This window comes from Schistocerca nitens, chromosome 3, assembly GCF_023898315.1.
Source record: "Schistocerca nitens isolate TAMUIC-IGC-003100 chromosome 3, iqSchNite1.1, whole genome shotgun sequence".
Lineage (NCBI taxonomy): Eukaryota > Metazoa > Arthropoda > Insecta > Orthoptera > Acrididae > Schistocerca > Schistocerca nitens.
This window is the reverse complement of record NC_064616.1, coordinates 893,457,946-893,482,599: the sequence shown is the minus strand read 5'-3', so window position 1 is coordinate 893,482,599 and position 24,654 is coordinate 893,457,946. Positions and strand designations below refer to the sequence as shown.

The following is a 24,654-nucleotide window of genomic DNA, read 5'->3' as shown; positions in this document are numbered from 1 at the left end:
CATTTTATGAAGTGATATAATGTTAAAGTACAAATTTATGCATTTGTGATAATCTAATAACTCTGATAACAGCATCACAAACATGTGAGGAATTAAAATGCAAGCCAAGAATGGCTGCTTTTTCATAAGAGACAGAATGCACTGATGAGCAAAGAGTGTGTCTCACATGTCTCATGAAGTAGCCATGGCAAATTTGGCACATGTTAAACTACACTCCAGTTCTGCCACGAATCCCAACAAAGTGTGATTATGTTGATTAGTCTTTTTGTAGAATGTTATTTATATTCTGCATATCACTTCACTCTTTCATTAATACATCTGCACGATTTTAACACAAATTATCTGCTGCTCTTATTGTCCTCCATTTTCTTATTTTCATACCTTCTTTAGCACAATAAATCTGATGGTACGATCGCAATGCAAATATCCAATCATATGATGAAGATAGACAATCACAATAAGCAGGACAAGGTAACTGTAACTCTTAAAGGAGAAAATAGATATTTCTGCTGAAAATATATGATCAACAACTGTTTCTCATCCCCAGTACCAATTCTACAATTATAGTTAAGATCAAAATTGGTGCAAATACCTTACATTGCTATGTGCTAGAATGCAGTCATCTTAAAAATAAAATGTTATTTATTCATCACGCTTTCTGTAAATTGAAGATTCTGCCAATAAATCAGTTTTATTTTAAGCACAAGGTCATATTTCTTATATTAAATATGAATGCCAGCACGGTTCTCAATAGATAGTGTGCTCCAGCACTTAAGTCACCAAACGGAATTATCTCTGATATTTCACTGGTTTTAGTGATTAATATATTCAAGATATTGTGTAACATTGGTGTTGGCAGTGAACGAGCTGTGATGATGCAGATCACTAACATCAGTGGAACATAAGGGAGCCTTTCCAATTTGACAACTCACTATAACTTAAACCTACTGAGAACTTTGCAAATGGCAGTGGCAACAGGCAGAATATGCTAAGAAAAATACATACTCTGCTAATAACTGCAACAAAAAGCTACACCATCTTAACAAAATAAAATACTTGCAGGTGCACGCACACACCCGCGTACAAGCACGCGCGTACACACACACGCACGCACGCACGCACGCACGCACACACACACACACACACACACACACACACACATACACGATTATACATACGCAAAATTAAAACTTTAAATTTAGCAAAGAAAGCACATTCCCTAATCTTTTTGCATTGGAACAGATAAACCTACTATAATTTTCATCTATGAAGGTGATTAAAGTTACAGATCCAAGTTCTGGTTTTTTATAAATGAAATCATTGTATCAGTTATTTGATAGGTATTTTACAGTATTTAAGAAAATGCAATTGGGAAATCTTATTTTATAGTGACAAAATATCACAGTAAACTCAAGCTGTCTAGACAAACCGTTGGTTTGCCACCTATACAACCAGAAATTTTCTGGAAGAAAACTTTTCAACACATTACTCCTGTGCATAATAAACGTGTTTTATCTGCTGTAACATTGTAAATAACAAACATGTTAACAATATTTAAAAAATCAAAATTTCACAAAGTACTCTTGTAAAATTTGTAAAGCTTGTATAAAGTATTAAGTTTTTACTAATTTAAAAATGAATGTAGAATTGTTTCTCTTTTTTAATTTGTTGTTTGGTCGATGTGCTGGTAAAATAGAATACGACTTAAGAAAATTCTGACTCAGAAATCACAGTTCTATGTATTTTTCTCAATAATCATTTAAAATAAATTGCTCAACTTTTTAGCTGATTACATTTTGATTGCATCAGTTGAGAGATCTCAACATTACTCACAGCACTGCAATCCGTTAACTCCTGAAATGTGAACAAATTTTCCCAAAATAAAACTGTCCAAATTCAACAATTGGATAATATCATCTGGATTAAAGCTAACAAACAATATCACTTATTTAATTATGACTTTCTGAGGAAATTTACTTATAGTGAACCACCATATACATTATTTGACACAAATTACAACTTAATGTATAGGAAAAATACTGCACAGTTTACTCACTTATTCCATTTGCATAGGTAATGAGGCCTTGAGACATTCAGACATATTCAGAACACCAACAACAGTATTAACAACAACACCTTAACAATGTTACAGCAGCTCTTTATTTATTACCTTAAATCTGTTACTGCTGATTCTAAATTGCCCTCAAATTCACAATGAAATATATAAGCTATACTAATGGCAGAATACTGAAGGCAGTGTTGTAATGAAGTGAATCAATGCAGTATAAAGTCCTTTTCTGGCCAATGGCTTTATCACACATTGTACTTTTTTTTAACTCATCACTGTAAACCAAAGGTGATTAGATAATGAATATGGTGAATCATTATCTATTTTCTTTAATAAGCAAACTACAATGAAATTAGTCACTCCAAAATATTAATTATTTATTTGAATCCAAAATCAGAGTTCAACAAACATAACTGTATGTTTTAAAAGAATCAAGTATGAGGAGACAGATGCATAGTTCAACCTCAAACTAGCTGTTTCCTCAATAGTCAAAAACAATCCACAAGAAAAGTTCCAACACTAAATCAGTAAACTACACATCCCATGCCTGCTGAACCATAAAAAAGCAACAGCTAAACCTAAATCCAAATTTCTTGAATACTAAACCTGTTACAGCACCAGGCTGCAACAGTTATCACTTCAGTTTGTCTGAAAATAGTTTCAATATCACTCTTCGCAACAGCTATCCAACATGATAGTACATTAAGCAATGAGATAGTAAGTTTATTGTGATGAAGGAAATGTAAGTTGAAGAGCACGGTCTTCTCACAATGGCTTATCACTGCACATTTCACTTTTAAAGCAATTATCATAATGCCAATGTGTAATCAGATGTGACAAAACGCAATTGACACCCTACTTCAAAGAAATATGGCACAGCCTTATGAGTCCTCAAGTTCCCATGTAACTGAGTTATGTAAAAATCAAACGTTTGTACCCACTTTCCACAATGATATTGTAGCAATAAAATTTTAAATATAGAGAAAACCAAACTATTATGGCTAAACTATTTGACATCACTGTTACTATGTCTTAACAGAAGAAAACTGATGCCTGGAAGGTCACTGATAAAACAGTTAACTGCAAACAAAATTTTATATATGACCAAATTGGATTACAACTGGTACTCTTGTAGTAATTTACAAACTTTATTAAAAAATAAAGTGTGGTTAACAATAACTCCACAAATATTTCACATTAAAATTTCTTTCAGTATCAATTCAATAAAATTTTTATGCATCATAACATTTAACTTAATAACATTTTATAATAATTTTCTAATGCTGTTTTACATGTGTAAAATTACTGGAAAGCGTCATTTTAACTTTAAACTAGTTTTCATACATTGTTTAATATATGAAACTTTCTGATATCACTTTCTTTGTAATGCTCTTTCTAAATCAGCTGACCACATTGTCTCTGAATTCTGTCAAGATTTATAGACTCGCAACTCATTACTAACTAGTAACCTTTAACTCTGTTTCAAACAACAAACAACAGTACCTATTAACAGAAATAAAGCAACAGACCTCTAACAGCGTTCAGAGACTCTCTTTGTCCTTTGTCATTCTGTTCCATATACTATTTACAAATTAGTGAACTTCCAAAGAAATATACTTCCATAATAATTTGATATATAACTTCCATCTATAACCTTTCTACACAAAAAAGCAATCATTCAGCTTCCTTCAGCTTAATTCCTCCACCCATTTAACTAACTCCATAATCTTTTTTTGTGGTTTTTCAGCTTTTTTTTACACTCTCATCATAAATGATATAATCTCAAGCAAATAAATTAAAAAAAAAACTATTTCCTCTGTTCCATTAATGATGTAAATTAAGATTCGAAGTCAATTTGGCAATATAACATTTCTTCATAAAACCTTACCCACTCCAAATACATCAAATTTGTGAAACTCAACTAGTTATACATAATCTGCTCATTACTCTCTAGGGCCATCTGCAAAAGTGTTCACTGTTTCTCCTGGACATAAATCTTGCTTATTTATACATACTCAAACTTTTACTAATCATCTTGCATGAAAATCCAGAAACTTTTACAATCACCTATGGAATTCCATAAATTTGAAGACAATCTATGCTTTCCTTTCTCTGGAGTCTTGATTCATTGGATGGAAGTGTTTTTGAATGCACCCTAGGAGGAAGGTAAACCTCACTTCGTGTTAGGTCCACCTTCTGATCCACCACCTACAGACACTTTCTCACCACCTTCCTTCATTTTTTCACAGTAATCTGCAAATATATCTCTAAATCGGGCCCAGGACTTCTCTGGAACTGTGATAGCTGTCCGGAAATTAGTCTTCACCTGAAGTATGAAATAGTTAATATTACTGTCTTTGCTTCTATGCATAAATTTGAAAACAATACAAAATGTTACTAGTAGTAATGGCAGTCTTTAAAGTTACACAACTCAATGATATGTTGACATATTCCTATAAGTTATATTAATAATTCTCAAACAACATTACTGCTAATATCATCATTTGAAAAAAAAAAAAATAAATAAATAAAAAAGATATAATATCAGTTGGCTGCAATAATACCATCATAAATATGTACAGAGTATGTTTCTCATATGACCTATAATAAAACGTGACACTTTGTCTCATTTCTGTATATGAATATATTTCACCACCATTGCTCGAGGGAGTGAAATACTGAAAACCACATATCATAAATAACTATTACCTCAAATGATTCAGACGTTACCAGACTTCCATTTTCAGATGATAAATCACATGAGTTAATGTTTTCAATATCTGTCATATCTAGAGTAAGTAACAATAACTCACACACACACACACACACACACACACACACAAAACACTGCAGTATTATCAGTCGTTTAATGCAAACTGTAAATATTGGAACTGTACTGTGAAGGACGGTAAATATTAGAACTGTAGTGCAAAGGACTGTAAATGTGTTACAGACCACTGCCAATGTTTCCCAGATTATAAAGAAGAAAACAATGTATGGGATGAAAATATCATGTTATTCTTTCAATTACTGCAGAGTTCACAAAAAGAAAGAAGTATGTGTGTTTATAATCATCAGTTGCTCAATTTAAAATTGAAAAACCTAGAGAAAGGTCATTGTTCAAATCAGAAGAATTTCATGCAATGAAATAAAACATGGAATCTGACTCCAACTTCAAAATGGTATGTTAAATTTACTGAACACATGTATGGAAAAATTGTCAGATTAGCTTAATAGCTTCTGCTGTCCCGTGAAGTTGGTTTTATGTGAGGATTATCTAAGGCTTAAGCATGCTATGTACAGAAAATACTTCTGATGCGTAAGCGTCCAAAATGTTCAATTACAAAATACCCTCAGTATATTTTTCTCACAATCACAACCAATGTTCTAATATTCTAGAAGTATCCCTCATTATCTCCCAAACCCTTCACCATAGCCCCTTCAGAACTCGTTGTTTCCAGCAAACATCTTTCCAGGTACTACTGTAACATGAAACAAGCATGAGCTTGATTGAAGAAATGATATGACAAAGGAAACGAAAGAAAAGTTCGGAGTAGGTATTAAAATCCATGGAGAAGAAATAAAAACTTTGAGGTTCGCCGATGACATTGTAATTCTGTCAGAGACAGCAAAGGACTTGGAAGAGCAGTTGAACAGAATGGACAGTGTCTTGAAAGGAGGGTATAAGATGAACATCAACAAAAGCAAAACGAGGATAATGGAATGTCGTCAAATTAAGTCGGGTGATGCTGCGGGAATTAGATTAGGAAATGAAACACTAAAGTAGTAAAGGAGTTTTGCTATTTGGGGAGCAAAATAACTGATGATGGTCGAAGTAGAGAGGATATAAAATGTAGACTGGCAATGGCAAGGAAAGCGTTTCTGAAGAAGAGAAATTTGTTAACATCGAGTATAGATTTAAGTGTCAGGAAGTTGTTTCTGAAAGTATTTGTATGGAGTGTAGCCATGTATGGAAGTGAAACATGGACGATAAATAGTTTATACAAGAAGAGAATAGAAGCTTTCGAACTGTGGTGCTACAGAAGAATGCTGAAGATTAGATGGGTAGATCACATAACTAATGAGGAGGTATTGAATAGAATCGGGGAGAAGAGGAGTTTGTGGCACAACTTGACTAGAAGAAGGGATCGGTTGGTAGGACATGTTCTGAGGCATCAAGGGATCACCAATTTAGTACTGGAGGGCAGCATGGAGGGTAAAAATCGTAGAGGGAGACCAAGAGATGAATACACTAAGCAGATTCAGAAGGATGTAGGCTGCAGCAGGTACTGGGAGATGAAGAGGCTTGCACAGGATAGAGTAGCATGGAGAGCTGCATCAAACCAGTCTCAGGACTGAAGACCACAACAACAATAATTGCCCAATCAAAGGATTCCAACATGTGACCTAGATTAAACATAGTCCCTGTGACAGCATTCCTCTCAATTTGTTTTAAATATCCCAATCCAGTTTTTCTAATATATAACACAAAAAATAACTTTGATAATGTGTCTTCATATCAGAAATTAACTCAGATGTGGTCCTTTTCGGTCGTATGAAATGTTTCCTATGACGTTTTATTAAAGGTGATTTTTTGAGTGAGTGAATGTGAAGAGTTGCCCAAGTTCCATTACAGATGACACTACACTCCTGAAATTTGTATATTTGTACTTCACAATCCAGGGGAAATGTCTGTGTTGTGGTCACTCAATTTTATGTGTGAGCCTCAGCAAATATTTCCAGCACCTGCAGCGCTCACTTCCAAATAATCCAAACTACTGTTGTGGTCTTCTGTCCAAATACTAGAATGGCGCTGCTCTCCACACTAGTATATCCTGTGCAGCCTCATCATCTCTGCGTAACTGCTGAACCTGCACCTGTCTGAATCTGCTTACTGTATTCAAGCCCTTTCACTCATAATCAAATTGATGATTCCTTCATGCTTCAGATTGTGTCCTATCAACCAATGTCTTCTTTTATACAAGTTATGTCATTATTTCTTTTCTACATCTACATGTACACTCTGCAAATCACACTTAAGTGCCTGACAGAGGGTTCATCGAACAACCTTCACAATAATTCTCTATTATTCCAATCTCTAACAACATGCGGAAAAAACAAACACCCATATCCTTCCATGTGAGTTCTGATTCCCTTACTTTATGATGATCATTTCTCCCTTTGTAGGTCAGTGTCAACAAAATATTTACACATTTGGAGGAGGAAGTCGGTGATTGAAATTTCATGAGAAGATTCTGCCACAACGAAAAATGCCTTTGTTTTAATGACATCCACCCCAAATCCCGCATCATGTCAGTGACATTCTCTCCCCTACTTTCGATGATACAAAATGTGCTGCTTTTCTCTGAACTTTCTGAATGTACTCCATTAATCTTATCTGGTAAGGAACCCATACCACGCAGCAGTACTACAAAAATGGATGGACAAGTGTAGTGTTGGCAGTCTCTTTGGTTTTCCTTCCCCACATTTTCTGTTTCATTACTTATAGTCAAATGCAAATTTTTACAGCATCCAGATATCTTTTCTAAATCATTTTGTAACTTGTTTTGATCTTCTGATGACTTTACTAGACGATAAACGACAGCATCATCAGCAAACAACCTAAGATGGTTGCTCAGATTGTCTCCTAAATTGTTTATATAGATAAGAAATAGCAGAGCGTCTATAACACTACCTTGGGAAATGACAGAAATCATTACTGTTTTACTCGATGACTTTCCATCAGTTACTACAACTGTGACCTCTCTGAAAGGAAATCACGAATTCAGTCACATAACTGAGGTATATTCCATAAGCATGCAATTTCACTACAAGTCACTTCTGTGGTACAGTGTCAAAAGCCTTTTGGAAATCTAGAAATACAGAATCAATTTGAAATGCCTTGTCAGTAGCAAACCACACATCGTATGTGTAAAGAGCTAGTTGTGTTTCACAAAAATGATGTTTTCTAAATCTGTGTTGATTGTGTTTCAATACACCATTCTCTTCAAGGTTATTCATAATGTTTGAACACAATATATGTTCCAAAATCCTGCTGCATATTGACATTAATGATTCAGGCCTGTAATTTAGTGGATTACTCCTATTTTTGGTGTGACCTGTACAACTTTCCAGTCTTTGGGTATAGATCTTTCACTGAGTGAGTGGTTGTATACGATTGTTAAGTATGGAGCTATTGCCATAGCATACTCTGAAAGGAACCCAACTGGTACACAGTAATTTAAGTTGCTTCATTACTCTGAAGATATCTACTTTAAGTTACTCATGTTGGCAGCTGTTCTTGATTCGAATTCTGGAATATTTACTTTGTCTTTTTTGGTGAAGGAATTTCGAAAGGCTGTGTTTAGTAACTCTGCTTTCACAGCACTGTCATCGATAGTATATTCATTGCTATCACGCACAGAAGGTATTGACAATGTCTTGATGCTAGCATACTTTACATACGGCCATAATCTCTTTGGATTTTCTGCCAGGTTTAGGGACAAAGTTTCATTGTGGAAACTATTATAAGCATCTAGCATTGATGTCCGCACTAAATTTTGAGCTTCTGAAAAGATCGCCACTCTTGGAGATTTTGCATTAATTTAAATTTGGCATGCTTTTTTCATTGTTTCTGCAGCAGTGTTCTGACCCCTTTTGTATACCAAGGAGGATCAGCTCCATTGTTTATTAATTTATTTGGTATAAATCTCTCAAATGCCGTCAATACTATTTCTTTGATTTCATGCCACATCTGGTCTACACTTACAGTGTTAATTTGGAAGGAGTGGACATTATCTCTCAGGAATACGTCAAGTGAATTTTTACCTGCTTTTTTTTAATAGGCATATTTTTCATTTATTTTTGGAGGATTTTGGGGTTATAATATTCAACCTCGCTTCAACAACCCTGTGTTCACTAATCCCTGTACCTGTTTTGATGCTTGTTATTACTTCAGAATTATTTGCTGCTAAGAGGTCAAGTGTGTTTTCACAACTGTTTACTATTCACATGGGCTAACAAACTAACTGCTCAAAATAATTTTCTGAGAATGCGTTTAACACGATTTCGGATGATGTTTTGTGCATACCTCTGAATTTAAAAATGTATTTTTGCCAACATGTCGGGGGTAAATTAAAGTCGCCACCAACTATAACTGTATGAGTAGGGTACATGTTTGAAATTAAACTCAAGTTTTCTTTGAACCTTTCAGCAACTGTATCACCAGAGTTGGGAGGTTGGTAAAAGCATCCAATTATTAGTTTATTACTGTTGCCAAAAAAGATCTCTACCCACTCCAAGTGACAGGAACTACACTGTGACCCAGGGATCTGTCTACTCTCCTCTTAACTAAAATATTGAGGAAACATTTATTTCAAGTTCCATCATGGATTTTATATTATAATGGATAGAGTTTAACTGTTACAAGGCCCTCTTTTCAAGTTTTTTTCCGATCCATATGGCCATACCATACACGTCTTAAATTCCACAATAGAAACACATTAGTTTAAACTTAGATACTACTCCCACTGCCTCAGAGTTTTAGATGTATTTGTTTGCCAAAACAGGTGATAATGGAGTAACCATTGCCACATCATCTGTTTGTTAGTAACATTTTCTGTCAAACAAGAAATAAGTAGATAGGAACTTTTCCACAAATAGTTCCATGAATACAGACAGTGGGATTTGAGCTGGTGTAAAAAGTGTGCAGAGCTGTGAATGCAGTGTTTACACTTCCCAATGCACTTGCTGATAAAGCATTTCAAGTATTTTCTAGCTGACTTGTAGGTGTCAACAATATTACTAACTACCGGTCTTACAGGAAGGACATTTAATGTTGTTATATGGTGTGCCAGACTCAATGAGAGAAGTTATCATCTTCCTCTTGATTTTATTCATAAGACTGACATTTATCTATCAATAGGCAATGATATTAAAATTATGAAAAATCATCTTATTGTTGTCCACACGTGAAATTATTGCTATAATCAATGAATCATCACCCAGATGTTTATCAATGAGATTAATTAATACATGGCTCCCTGCATTTTGTCTTGTCTTTTTGTACAAGTGACTCAGTTTCGCTTTCAGGCATGCAGACTTTTTCAACTGCATTGATTCTGCTTGGGACTATTCCATATAGTTAACTCATTCTCACGAATACGAGGAGTACAGCTGAAACATAGGTAAAGACAAATAATGTTTACAGGAAAATTAAAATAATCCCTTGGAGAAAAGAGAAATAGATGCATGAATATCAAGAGCTCAGATGGAAAACCAGTATTAAACAAAGAAGGGGAAGCTGAAAGGTGGAAGGAATATATAGAGGGACTGTACAAGATAAATGAACTTTTAGCAGTATTAAGGAAAGAGAAGAGGATGTAGATGAAGATGAAATTGGAGATATGGCACTATAAGAAGAATTTGACAGAGCACTGACAGACCTAAGCCAAAACAAGGCCCTAGGTGTAGACAAAATTCCCTCAGAATTACCGAGATCCTTGGGAGAGCAAGAAATAACGCAACCATCTACCTTGTATGCAAGATATATGAGAGGGACGAAATGCCCTCTGACTTCGAAAATACTGTGATAACTCCTCTTCCAAAGAAGGGAGGTGCTGACAGGAGTGAATAACAACAAATTATTAGTTTAATACATTGTGTTTGCAAAACAGTGACAGCCAGAGAAAGTGGTCATTGTGTCAGATGTCATTTGCATGAATTTGTGTGTGTGTGTGTGTGTGTGTGTGTGTGTGTGTGTAATTTTGAAGAAGGTTTTTTGGCCAAAAGCTTACTTGTTTAGCAGTCTTTCTGTTGTGCCTGTCTGTAACTCAACATTTCCATTATATGGTAAGTACCAGTTTATCATTTCATAATATTGACAAGAATTATTTATAGATAAATGGAAAACCTTGTAGAAGCCGACCTTGAGGAAAAGGAAAATCAGTTTGGGTTCTGGGTTGGAACGCACGAGGCAATACTGACCCTATGACTTATCTTAAAAGATAGGTTAAAGAAAGGCAAACCTACATTTACGGCTTTTGAAGACGTAGACAAAGCTTTTCACAATGTTGACTGAAATACATTCTTTGAGATTGTGAAGGTAGAAGGGGTAAAATACAGGGAGCGAAAGGTTATATACAGCTTGTACAAAAAACTAATTGCAGTTATACAAGTTGAAGAGTGTGAAAGGGAAACAGTGGTTGAGAAGGCAGTGAGGACAGGGTTGTAACTTATCCCTGATATTATTCAATTTGTACATTGAGCAAGCAGTATAGGAAACCAGAGAAAAATTTAGAGAGGGAATTGAAGTTCAGGGAAAAGAAATAAGACTTCTGAGATTTTCAGATGACATTGAAGTTCTGTCAGGGACAGTAAAGGATTTGGAAGTGCAGTTGAACAGAATGGACAGTATCTTGAAAAGCGGATGTAAGCTGGACATTAACAAAAGCAAAACAAGCATAATGGAATGTAGTCAAATTAAATCATGCAATGCTGAGAGAATTGGACCAGGAAATGAGACATTGAAAGTAGTATATGAGTTTTGTTACTCGGGCAGTACAACAGCTGATGATAGATGAAGTAGGGAGGATATAAAATGTATAGTGGAAACGGCAAGAAAAGCATTTCTGAAGAACAGAAATTTGTTAACACTGAATATAAATTTAAGTGTTACTCTTTTCTGAAGGCATTTGTCTGAAGTGTTGTGTTGTAAGGAAGTGAAACATGGAAGATAAGCAGTTCAATAAGAACAGAACAGAAGCTTTCGAAATGTGGTACTACAGAAGAATGCTGAAGATTATCGCAGGCACTTAATAGAACTAGGGAGAAAAGCTGATAGGCCACATTCTGCGACAACAAGGAATCATCAATTTAGAAATGGAGGAAAGTGTGTGGGTAAAAACTGAAGAGGAAGACCATGAGGAAGATACAGGAAGTAGGTTCAAGTGAATGTGGGTGCTTGTTTGGAGGTGAAGTAGCTTGCACAGGGTAGAATAATGTGGAGAGCTGCATCCAAAGAGACCTTGGGCTGAAGACCACCACCAACAACAACAGTCTATCGAAATAAAGGTGTCATAAAACCTTATAAACCAGGACAGAGGCTTCAATTTGAACAAGGATTGGGGTCTGGCACTCAATTTATTAAAAACTCACCAGCCATCGCATCCACCAATGCTGTAAAACATTGAGAGAAGGTGAATTTCATGGAATATCAGTAAGTGCTCTGAAAAACAAAAGAGCATCAAAGGGTGTAGTGGGCATGAGAAGTCATAGTTCACAGTCTGGTTGATTGCTCGCGATAAGTGGGAAATCTGGGTTCGAGTCCCGATCCAACACAAGTTTTCATTGCCGTCATTCCATTCTACAACTGATGGTAGTCCTTATTCACAATTGTGAATTAATTTGATGTGTTTGTCTTGCTGACATCCCCCATGAAATGAGGGAAGGAAAAAGGTTTATCGCTTACTACATTTAAGCTGTTCATGCAGTAAAACTTGTGTCAGGCATGATGTTTTAATTTATTACTTATTTACTGCTAACATTATTTGCAACATACTTTGCAGACAGTATGTATGTAATTATATCACTGACTGTATCTGCAAAATTATATCAGTGCACAGCATGTATTTCATGAAATATGACATCATAAACATCGAGATGTGTGAAAAATTTGCTTTTGCTTAGAATGGAGCACAAATTACCCCGACTAGACTTATCCAGCTTTTATTAGTGAGAGTACTTAGTGACTTCCAGCAAACTTTAAACATAATTTCAAATGTTTTCTAAACTTTTTCTCACTAACATGTTCAATGGCAAATATTTAACACATTAATTCATTTGTAAAGTAATCAGACATTTGAAGCTGTTTTATGTATTAGGAGTTCGATTCTTTAAAGAATTGGGGGTTTACTGGTCAATGTAAATTTGCCTTTCTTCACTTTATCTTATAATAGAAAGTGTAGGGTAAATATCACCTTGCATGTTCCTAGATTTTGCCTCCCAAAGTCCAATCCCTTGTCCACAATGTGGGAGACGGGCAACCACACAGAGTATGAGACTGCCCTTGGAGTGATGTGCAATGGGGACTGTGTGTCCTGGGAATATTACGGCAGCTTTGAAAGCCCAGCAGGAACATTGAAAAGCAGCAGCTAATAGGGCTCTGATGCTGCTGCCCGGTAGTATGTGGGGATGGCTCCCCAAAGGCTAAGAGAAGAAAACCCTGATTCAAAAATAGCAATCCTCTTCTGGAATAGATTGGACATAGGGCTGACAACCCACTCCATAAATAGAACTCGTGTCACTAAATTTCAACAAAAGGAAGCTGGATTGATCAATGGTCTCAAACATGGTGATGGAAAGGACAACGATAACGGACAAACCAATGGTGGAAGAAAGAGTAGAAACAGAAAACACAAATCTGATTCATACATAGGAATCTGCAAAGTGAAGTCTCTGTATAACCCAAGAGGTCCAAGAATGTTAGCAGATCTAACAATGAAACCCAATCGAAGTATTATAGCTCTACAAGAAGTAAGGTGGACTGGAAGTGAAACTAGTTCGGAAATAAATAAATAACAAAAGTGCTTTGCATCAAGGCACACCCACAATACTATACTGTTGGAAGTGGAATCTTAGAAAACTGAGAAGCTAGCATTTCTGTAGCGGTAGTGCGGATAAGCATGAATTCAGTACAGGAAGCTAAGAAAGACAAAAAGGACTTGTTTTATTAACTCCTGGAAATAACATATGATGACTGTCCAGTCCACAATGTAACAATACTTGCTGGTGGTCTACATTCTCAAGTGGGAAGGGGAAATATTTAAACCAACAATTGGACCCCATAACAAACATATTATAAGCAATGACAATGGATCAAGGCTAGTCTTATTCACAGCATCCTAAAAACTGATTGCGGGCACCTAATTATTTCTGCATGAACATAAAAGATACACAAAAAGGAACATGGAAGTCACAAAATGGGAACATTATTGACCAGACTTAACATGTGTTGACTGATGGAAGACATAAGTCAGACCTCTTTGACATGATGAGTTTCAGAGGCCCAAATGTAGGTTCAAACCACTTTTTGATATAGGTATAAGCAAGTGCTGAAATCTAAATGCACACAACAGAAACAGAATGTAAAAACTCTAGAATCCTTTGCAATTGGAAAGCAATACCAGGAAAATATATCACAGATACTTTAAAGGACTGAAGAGTGTGGCAACATCGAGGAGCAATGGGAAATAATAAAGAATACAGTGGAGACATCAACAAATGAAACACTGGGTACTGAAACAAGGTGCATAAGATCTCCTTGGTTTGATACTGAGTGTGAGATATCAACAGATGAAAAGAATGTAGCATACAGAAGAACCTTAGAAACAAACAGTATAAGAGCAAGTTTATAAAGAAATAAGTATGACGGAAAGAGGATCCATCATTTCCATCAATGAAAAAAGAGAGGATAGATGAAAGCAAACATCAAAGAACTACGAAAATAATGGCCCACCAACTCTGGAAAAGATGAGAATTGCTTTGAAGAAAATGAAAAGCAATAGGTCACCACAAACAGATCATATTACAGCAGAACTATTTGTGCAAGGTGGCAGTCAGAAGGCATTCTCCCAAAACAGGTGATTTCAGTATGGGGCAAGAATGGAATGTTCCAGGAGTGGAAAGAAGAAATTATTTGCCACGAATACAACAAAGGAGATATGTTGGATCAGAGAACTATCAAGGAATTATGCTTCTAAACTTGGAATACACTGTAAAGTATTTTCCTATCTACTGCTTGACTGTCTCCTACAAATTGTTCAGGGATATATATTAGCTCATACAAATGTGGATTTCTCCCACAGAAATCAACAGTAGATCAGAACTTCACCCTACGAAATATTTTAGAAAAGACAACTGGATTTAGAATTTTCATGTGTCACCTTTTCATCGACTACAAATTAACATATGGTACCCTAGATAGAAAGCAAATGTGCTGCACCTTGACTGAACTAGGAACTCCTGAAAAATTGTTAAGGTTTGTGAGTATGAGAATGATAATGAATGAGGTACAAAGTAGTATAATAATGGAGAAAGTCATGAGGGATGCCAACCTGCTCAGCAGGGAAACTATAGTTTACAAATCTGTGCAGATACTAGCTTATGCTGATGATATACATATAGTTGCAAGAACTATGAAGGCAAAGGATAAATTCATCACAAATGAGCAGGCAAATGGGAATATAAGACTCAATATAAACCAATAGAAAACAAACTACATGGTTAATGGAATAGCATGCAAGGAGAACACGCCACCTTCAATAACAGTGGATAATTATACTTTTGAGAGATTTTAGCAGATTAAGTATATGAGATAAGTTAAATAGACATTAATAGCAGCTAACATAGCCCCTTTTGTATTAAAGAAATAATGATTTATTAAACACTTTTTAGACCAGTGCTTACATATGCCTCGGAAACTTGGTCATTAACATCAAAAGATGTGGGCATACTAGATGGCTTTGTCAGAAAGGTACTTCAAAGAATTTTTTGCTCAACCTGTGAAGGAGGGATTTGGAAGAGTAGGTACAACAGGTACAATCATAACCTGTAAATTACACACACACACACACACACACACACACACACACACACACACACACACACACACTTAAGAGCCCGCATCTCGTGGTCGTGCGGTAGCGTTCTCGCTTCCCACGCCCGGGTTCGATTCCCGGTGGGGTCAGGGATTTTCTCTGCCTCGTGATGGCTGGGTGTTGTGTGCTGTCCTTAGGTTAGTTAAGTTTAAGTAGTTCTAAGTTCTAGGGGACTTATGACCACAGCAGTTGAGTCCCATAGTGCTCAGAGCCATTTGAACCATTTGAACACACACTTAAGAGTTGGAGATAAGTGTTGCCACGTGTTGCTAGGTACCGTAACTATCAAAACTGACATTGGTCTCTTCCCTAAATATCCTAATGTGATATTTAGGGGTTAGACCAATATCAATTTTGATAGTTCCTGTACCCAGGAAGAGATAGCAATGCTTATCTCTAAGCGTTTACATTTGAGGGTTAGCCCATTTTTCAGTGCATGTCTTCATATATACATCCGCTTATTAGATCAGTGAAATCAGTGAGATTGAAATGGGTGGGACAAATGGCATGCATGAGTGATATGAAAGTAACTAAATGGATATTAGTTGGAAATCCAGGGGTGACAGAGGACAGGGTCAACTGAGTACTAGATGAATAGATGGAGTCATGGACGACTTGCAGACAATATGCTGTAGAGGATGGAAAGCTTGAGTGTTAAATCATGATAACTGTCAAAGAATTATTGAAGAAGTTTCACAATGCAGAAGAAGAAGAAGAAGAAGAAGAAGAAGAAGAAGCTCCTACATTTCTTGAGGGCTTAAAGCAATATTCCCTGAGGTTGGCTTCTGCCAGTTTTTCCATTTATAGATAAATAATTCATGTCACTGTTTTGAAAACATGACTTATTACAGAATGTTAATAATCACCCTTGTCAGCACCTTTCTTCTTTGGAATATGAGTTATTACAGTGTTCTTGAAGTCTGAGGCTAATTTGTCTGTATCATATACATTGCATACACGGTAGAATAGTTTTGTCATTTCTGGCTCTCCCAGGACCTCACTAATTTTGAGGGAATGTTGTCTACTCCTGGGGCCTTGTTTGATTTAGGTCTTATTCTTGCAGTATCATAGTTCCAATCTCAGTTTCATCCTATTTCTCTTCTACCTCTATAATACTGCCTTCAAGTTTGTTTCCTTTGTATAGACCCTCCAGATATTCTTTCTACCTTGCTGTCTTCCCTTCTTTGCTTATTACTGGATTGCCAACCGAGCTCTTAACTTTCATTCGGATGCTCCTCTTTTCTTCCAGTGAACCTTTAATTATCCTACTGGTGGCACCTATCTTTCTCCTAGTCATACACAATTCTACAGACTTACATTTTTCCTATAGCCATACTTGCTTCAACATTTTGCACTGTCTACTCTCTTTCGATTGTATAAAATGTTCAAACAACTTACAGGAATGCTGCCAGGAGATGTCTCCAACAGCCACTGATATTCCAAAAGGAGAACACTCGACCACTTTAAAGGCACAAATGCTACAAGAGCATGCCATGCAAGGAAATTTAAAACCTCAGTATGTGGGGTTACACCAGCTATGAACCACAATACAGGAACCGTGTGTGTGCGAGCGCGCCCACCCATCCACACACACACACGCACACACACACACACACACACACACACACACACACACACACACACACACACACACAAAAAGAAACTAGTGCCACCACACAACCAAATGTGATCACCATCAAAAGTTATTGATGGTGAATATTAATTACCAACATGTGAGCAAGTAGCTTTAACTCTGCACCTCTGTTGTTTGACTAGTGAGAGAGCAGGATTCTAAGCAGAATTTAAACAAATACCTCCATATCTATTTATAAGGCCAGTTGCTAATTTAATCTTAACTGCTTTCTTAATATAACTATCCCAATAGCTGTAAGTGCATTCCAGAATCTCTGTGGTGATATAATCCACCAGACGATAGATATCATGGCAATGTTCTGAAACAGCGGATTTGCTCAGCTGTTGTAAGCACGATGAGGCTATATACATATGTCCTCCGAAATCATGATGGTCTGATCAGTGGATGACATGCCACAACTGCTTGGGATACAGTAGATACCTGCCTAATGCCAACCGAGATCATACTGTACAGACCCTAATCTTCGACGGTTGTTGAAAAACACACTTCACGCTGTGTTTCCACAGAACACTATCAATCCTGTTTGAAATGCTATCTGTGTAAGGGAAAAAGGCCGCAGACTAAGGTGCTATCTCGCTATTTTCATCGGTCCCCAGACTCAAGGTTGGTTGATAATACACTCCTGGAAATGGAAAAAAGAACACATTGACACCGGTGTGTCAGACCCACCATACTTGCTCCGGACACTGCGAGAGGGCTGTACAAGCAATGATCACACACACGGCACAGCGGACACACCAGGAACCACGGTGTTGGCCGTCGAATGGCGCTAGCTGCGCAGCATTTGTGCACCGCCGCCGTCAGTGTCAGCCAGTTTGCCGTGGCATACGGAGTTCCATCGCAGTCTTTAACACTGGTAGCATGCCGCGACAGCGTGGACGTGAACCGTATGTGCAGTTGACAGACTTTGAGCGAGGGCGTATAGTGGGCATGCGGGAGGCCGGGTGGACGTACCGCCGAATTGCTCAACACGTGGGGCGTGAGGTCTCCACAGTACATCGATGTTGTCGCCAGTGGTTGGCGGAAGGTGCACATGCCCGTCGACCTGGTACCGGACCGCAGCAACGCACGGATGCACGCCAAGACCGTAGGATCCTACGCAGTGCCGTAGGGGACCGCACCGCCACTTCCCAGCAAATTAGGGACACTGTTGCTCCTGGGGTATCGGCGAGGACCATTCGCAACCGTCTCCATGAAGCTGGGCTACGGTCCCGCACACCGTTAGGCCATCTTCCGCTCACGCCCCAACATCGTGCAGCCCGCCTCCAGTGGTGTCGCGACAGGCGTGAATGGAGGGACGAATGGAGACGTGTCGTCTTCAGCAATGAGAGTCGCTTCTGCCTTGGTGCCAATGATGGTCGTATGCGTGTTTGGCGCCGTGCAGGTGAGCGCCACAATCAGGACTGCATACGACCGAGGCACACAGGGCCAACACCCGGCATCATGGTGTGGGGAGCGATCTCCTACACTGGCCGTACACCACTGGTGATCGTCGAGGGGACACTGAATAGTGCACGGTACATCCAAACCGTCATCGAACCCATCGTTCTACCATTCCTAGACCGGCAAGGGAACTTGCTGTTCCAACAGGACAATGCACGTCCGCATGTTTCCCGTGCCACCCAACGTGCTCTAGAAGGTGTAAGTCAACTACCCTGGCCAGCAAGATCTCCGGATCTGTCCCCCATTGAGCATGTTCGGGACTGGATGAAGCGTCGTCTCACGCGGTCTGCACGTCCAGCACGAACGCTGGTCCAACTGAGGCGCCAGGTGGAAATGGCATGGCAAGCCGTTCCACAGGACTACATCCAGCATCTCTACGATCGTCTCCATGGGAGAATAGCAGCCTGCATTGCTGCGAAAGGTGGATATACACTGTACTAGTGCCGACATTGTGCATGCTCTGTTGCCTGTGTCTATGTGCCTGTGGTTCTGTCAGTGTGATCATGTGATTTATCTGACCCCAGGAATGTGTCAATAAAGTTTCCCCTTCCTGGGACAATGAATTCACGGTGTTCTTATTTCAATTTCCAGGAGTGTACATGTCTGATCTGTCTTCCACTAGAACTATTCAGGTCAAAGGTGATTCTGGGATGGGCTAACTCAGCTGACAAAGATTGAAGAAAAGACATTTTTAAATGTTTAACACCAAAGCTGCAATTTATTTACTGGCTGACTAGTTTTTGGGCATTCCCAATTTTCAGTCATCTATCACATAGCAAACAATTTGTTACAAGTGGATGTGCCAAATGTGGATAATAAAGGTGATGAACTAGTTAATATGGTAACTACTTATGTACTTGTATTTATGACATGTTTGATGTGGACAGTTCTATTTATGTCACCACATTTAAATGTATCTCACACCTGTGTTAAAAGATGTCGCAAATGTAGTTACAGCTTAGAGTATTATGTTAATGTATGTGCATAATATACCTTTTTCTTGTTTGCACTACATTCGTTATCCACAATGATGTGATCCACGTGAAAACAATATTTTATATGCCACTAGTTGCAGTGCCCAGCATTGCTCATTACGTTTAATATCTGCCACACAAACCGACTGGCAATCGAAGGGCATATTTAAATCACCGGGTATTGACGGAATGTAGGGCGCAAATATGTCTTCACCCGTGGCATTCCCTGTGACAATCATGGCCTCTATTACATTCGGCAACAGTATCTTCACAGCCAGCCTTCTTCCATGTAACAATGACAATTAAGCAATAAATAAGAGTTTGCAATAACGTTTTTGTCAAATTTTTGCACTTTTGTTCGTCCTGTGATCTAGACGTCTGATGGTAACTATCTCTGAGATGGGCAGTGCTGACATAATTTATTCTCACAATAGGAATTACAGTCAGTTTACCATGATGTATTTCGTTTGCTAGGCATTTAATTTTTCATTACTCTTCTTCACTATTTCATCTGAGTGTAAAAACTTGAAGTAAATTGGCCAAGAACTTTTAGAGATTTTAGGTAACAACCTTTACCCTCGATATATTGCATACATATATGTTTAAAGTCATATTGTGAAATCTTATGTAGACAGTGATCTTCCTCTTGTCTTGAAGGCAAAGTGTGCAAAAATTCACCAATAGCAGAACAAAACTATAGGTTTTTATGGATTACAAATGAATAAACAGACACACACTCTTCTTTACGTGTATGTAGACAGAAGATAGATGACGGAACCTCCAATTTGTTGCACAAGCGCAGAGAGCTCTTCAAATATAAACTTTCTTTTGGAACACCTTGTATGCACACTGAGGTGGCAAAAGTCATGAAATATCTCCTAACATCATGTCACACCTCCTTCTGCCTGGTGCTATGCAGCAACTCAACATCGCATGGACTAAACGAGTCATGGGAAGTCCCCTGTAGAAACACTGAGCAGTGCTGCCTCTACAGCCACCTGTGAAAGTGATGCCGGTGCAGGGTTTTGTGCATGAACTGACCATTCGGCCATAATTACCCACAAATGTTTGATGGGAGTCGTGTGTCCAAATCACTTGCTCAAATTGTTCAGAATGTTCTCCAGAACAGTCACAAACAACTGTGGCCCAGTGACACGACACCGTTGTTCGGGAACGTGAAGTCCGTCGATGGCAGCAAATGGTCTCCAAGTAGTCGCACACAACCATATCCAGTCAATGATCCACGTAAACACGAGCTCTGACTGACTAAAATTGGGACTCATCTGACCAGGCCAGAATTTTCAGTCATCTAGGAGCCAACTGATATGGTCATGAGCCCATGAAAAGCACTACAGGTGATATCGTGCAATTGGCAAAGGCACTCATGGTGGCAGTCTGCTGCCATAGCCCATTAACGGCAAATTTTGCCACACTGTCCGAACGGATATGTTCATCGTACTTCCCAAATTGCTCTTTATGGTCATTTCGTGCAATGGTGCTTGTCTGTTAAATCTGACAATTTTACGCAAACACCACTGCTCTCGGTTATTAAGTGAAGTGCATCAGCCACTGCGATGTCCGTGGTGAGAGGTAATGCCTGAAATTTGGCATTCTCAGTACACTCTTGACATTCACTAACTATTTCCGAAATGGAATATCATATGCATCTGGCTCCAACTACCATTCACTGTCGAAAGTCTGTGAACTCCCACTGCGCAGCCATAATCACGTCAGAAACCTTTTTGCATGAATCACCTGAATACAAATGACATCTCATTCAATGCACTGCCCTTTTATACTTTGTGCACGTGATACTACCAAGATCTACACTCCTGGAAATGGAAAAAAGAACACATTGACACCGGTGTGTCAGACCCACCATACTTGCTCCGGACACTGCGAGAGGGCTGTACAAGCAATGATCACACACACGGCACAGCGGACACACCAGGAACCGCGGTGTTGGCCATCGAATGGCGCTAGCTGCGCAGCATTTGTGCACCGCCGCCGTCAGTGTCAGCCATTTTGCTGTGGCATACGGAGCTCCATCGCAGTCTTTAACACTGGTAGCATGCCGCAACAGCGTGGACGTGAACCGTATGTGCAGTTGACGGACTTTGAGCGAGGGCGTATAGTGGGCATGCGGGAGGCCGGGGGGACGTTCCGCTGAATTGCTCAACACGTGGGGCGTGAGGTCTCCACAGTACATCGATGTTGTCGCCAGTGGTCGGCGGAAGGTGCACGTGCCCGTCGACCTGGGACCGGACCGCAGCAACGCACGGATGCACGCCAAGACCGTAGGATCCTACGCAGTGCCGTAGGGGACCGCACCGCCACTTCCCAGCAAATTAGGGACACTGTTGCTCCTGGGGTATCGGCGAGGACCATTCGCAACCGTCTCCATGAAGCTGGGCTACGGTCCCGCACACCGTTAGGCCGTCTTCCGCTCACGCCCCAACATCGTGCAGCCCGCCTCCAGTGGTGTCGCGACAGGCGTGAATGGAGACGTGTCGTCTTCAGCGATGAGAGTCGCTTCTGCCTTGGTGCCAATGATGGTCGTATGCGTGTTTGGCGCCGTGCAGGTGAGCGCCACAATCAGGACTGCATACGACCGAGGCACACAGAGCCAACACCCGGCATCATGGTGTGGGGAGCGATCTCCTACACTGGCCGTACACCACTGGTGATCGTCGAGGGGACACTGAATAGTGCACGGTACATCCAAACCGTCATCGAACCCATCGTTCTACCATTCCTAGACCGGCAAGGGAACTTGCTGTTCCAACAGGACAATGCACGTCCGCATGTATCCCGTGCCACCCAACGTGCTCTAGAAGGTGTAAGTCAACTACCCTGGCCAGCAAGATCTCCGGACCTGTCCCCCATTGAGCATGTTTGGGACTGGATGAAGCGTTGTCTCACGCGGTCTGCACGTCCAGCACGAACGCTGGTCCAACTGAGGCGCCAGGTGGAAATGGCATGGCAAGCCGTTCCACAGGACTACATCCAGCATCTCTACGATCGTCTCCATGGGAGAATAGCAGCCTGCATTGCTGCGAAAGGTGGATATACACTGTACTAGTGCCGACATTGTGCATGCTCTGTTGCCTGTGTCTATGTGCCTGTGGTTCTGTCAGTGTGATCATGTGATGTATCTGACCCCATGAATGTGTCAATAAAGTTTCCCCTTCCTGGGACAATGAATTCACGGTGTTCTTATTTCAATTTCCAGGAGTGTATATATGTGCATATCGCTCTCCTGTGGTCACCTCAGTGTCAATGGAGAATTTGTTCTTATTGGATTACACAGTGTCTTATCATAATTTTGACAGGTTGTGATGAAAATAATATTATTATAAAGTCTTATACAATCTCTGATATGTTTAATTTACTTCATGGTCATATTCAGTATGAGGCAGTGTGTTAAGCTGTTACAATTTTCAGTGTATACTTTGTAGTCTTGTATTTGGTGAGCTACTGAAGAAGGATGGAGAGCAATTCATATGTTGATTAAATAGCATCTAAATCAATTTTGGGGGAGGATGGGGAGGTTAAAATTCATAGAGCCAGACCAAAGGTGAGTACAGTAAGCAGACTGAGAAGAATGTAGGCTGCAGTAGTTATTTAGAGATGAAGAGGCTTGCACAGGATACAGCAGCATCAAATCAGACTTACGACGACGACAACAACAACAACAAGAACAACAAAGAACTGTTCACATAAACAGAATATAGACTTCTTTACGTGTTCCATCCATCATGATGTTAGTTTTATACAGTTTTCTCAATTCTATAGGTGATATCCTTGACCATTATTAATATTTGTAAAATGAGGTAACTCTAGATACTGTGTGTTTACTATTACTGTTCTCAGTATTATTTTAATTCTGAGATTGTAATTTTGTTTCATTGAATCAGATGCCCAATTCAATAAAAATTAAACAAATAAGTAACAAAATATGGAAATGTTATGGATTCTCCAGAAATTATTAAGGAAAATGTGCAGAATAGAAACAGGTGGCCACAATGACTAAGGTTTTTTTTAAGCCTAACTTTTCAACTAGATTTTAACTTTAATTTATGTGAGAAAATGCCAAATGTTTCTGACTTACTTCAGAGATCCGCATGTAGATTCCTCTGTTGTTCTGACCAATGTCAAAATAGAAATTCTTATTCTCAACCCGCATGTGCCTTCCTTCTGGGAGTTCTCCTTTGAATCCTCCATCATCAGTTCCAAATTCTTCCAGAAGATCTGTTAATGCATCTCTAAATTCAATCATTCCCTGTGCTGGTATAGCTATCTGAGAACGTGGACCACCTCGGGTGATTGTTTGAGACACCTGGAAATTAATTATAACTTTAAGATTCACATAATTTTATGCTTTTAAAATTCACATTAAATGAATAGGAGACTACAACCTTGCCCCACTTCTTCCTTTCTTCTTCTCTCTAGAATAATTTTCAGTCCTTTCAGATAGAAATTGTTTAAATTTCAGCTGAATTAACAAGTGATGTGAACAGTAGTTTAATGACTTTAAGAAGGTATCCCTGCATCAACAAAGAATTGTTCGGACTTCTTTATCTGGTTGTATGTATGATGCACCCATGTCTCACAGAAACAAACAATTTTTACAAGTGATTTGCCATAACAGTAATAGTTCAGCTTTTATCCTTCAGGAACTTAAATGAGAATCTCTGGAGGTAAGGTGACATTCCTTTTGAGGAACACTATTGAGAAAATTTAACGAACTGGCATTTGAAGCTGACTGCAGAAAGATTCTGTTGCCTCCAACATACATTGCGCATAAGGACCCCGAAGATAAGATACGAGAAATTAGGGCTCATGCAGAGGCATATAGTT

The 24,654-nt window shown here is 38.9% G+C and overlaps 1 protein-coding gene across 3 annotated transcripts in view; it reads right to left on the bottom strand.

Moving 5' to 3' along the window:
• Positions 1 to 1,720: 1,720 nt before the first annotated feature.
• Positions 1,721 to 24,654, bottom strand: part of LOC126248951 (transcriptional activator protein Pur-beta) — a 371,465-nt gene continuing 348,531 nt past the window's right edge. For all 3 annotated transcript variants that reach the window (XM_049950484.1, XM_049950483.1, XM_049950485.1), the window contains 2 exons: positions 23,906 to 24,133; positions 1,721 to 4,394 (listed from right to left, as the gene is read on the bottom strand). In XM_049950484.1, the coding sequence (XP_049806441.1) occupies positions 4,242 to 4,394; positions 23,906 to 24,133 (381 nt within the window). In that variant the 3' untranslated portion in view covers positions 1,721 to 4,241. The remainder of the gene's footprint in view (positions 4,395 to 23,905; positions 24,134 to 24,654) is intronic.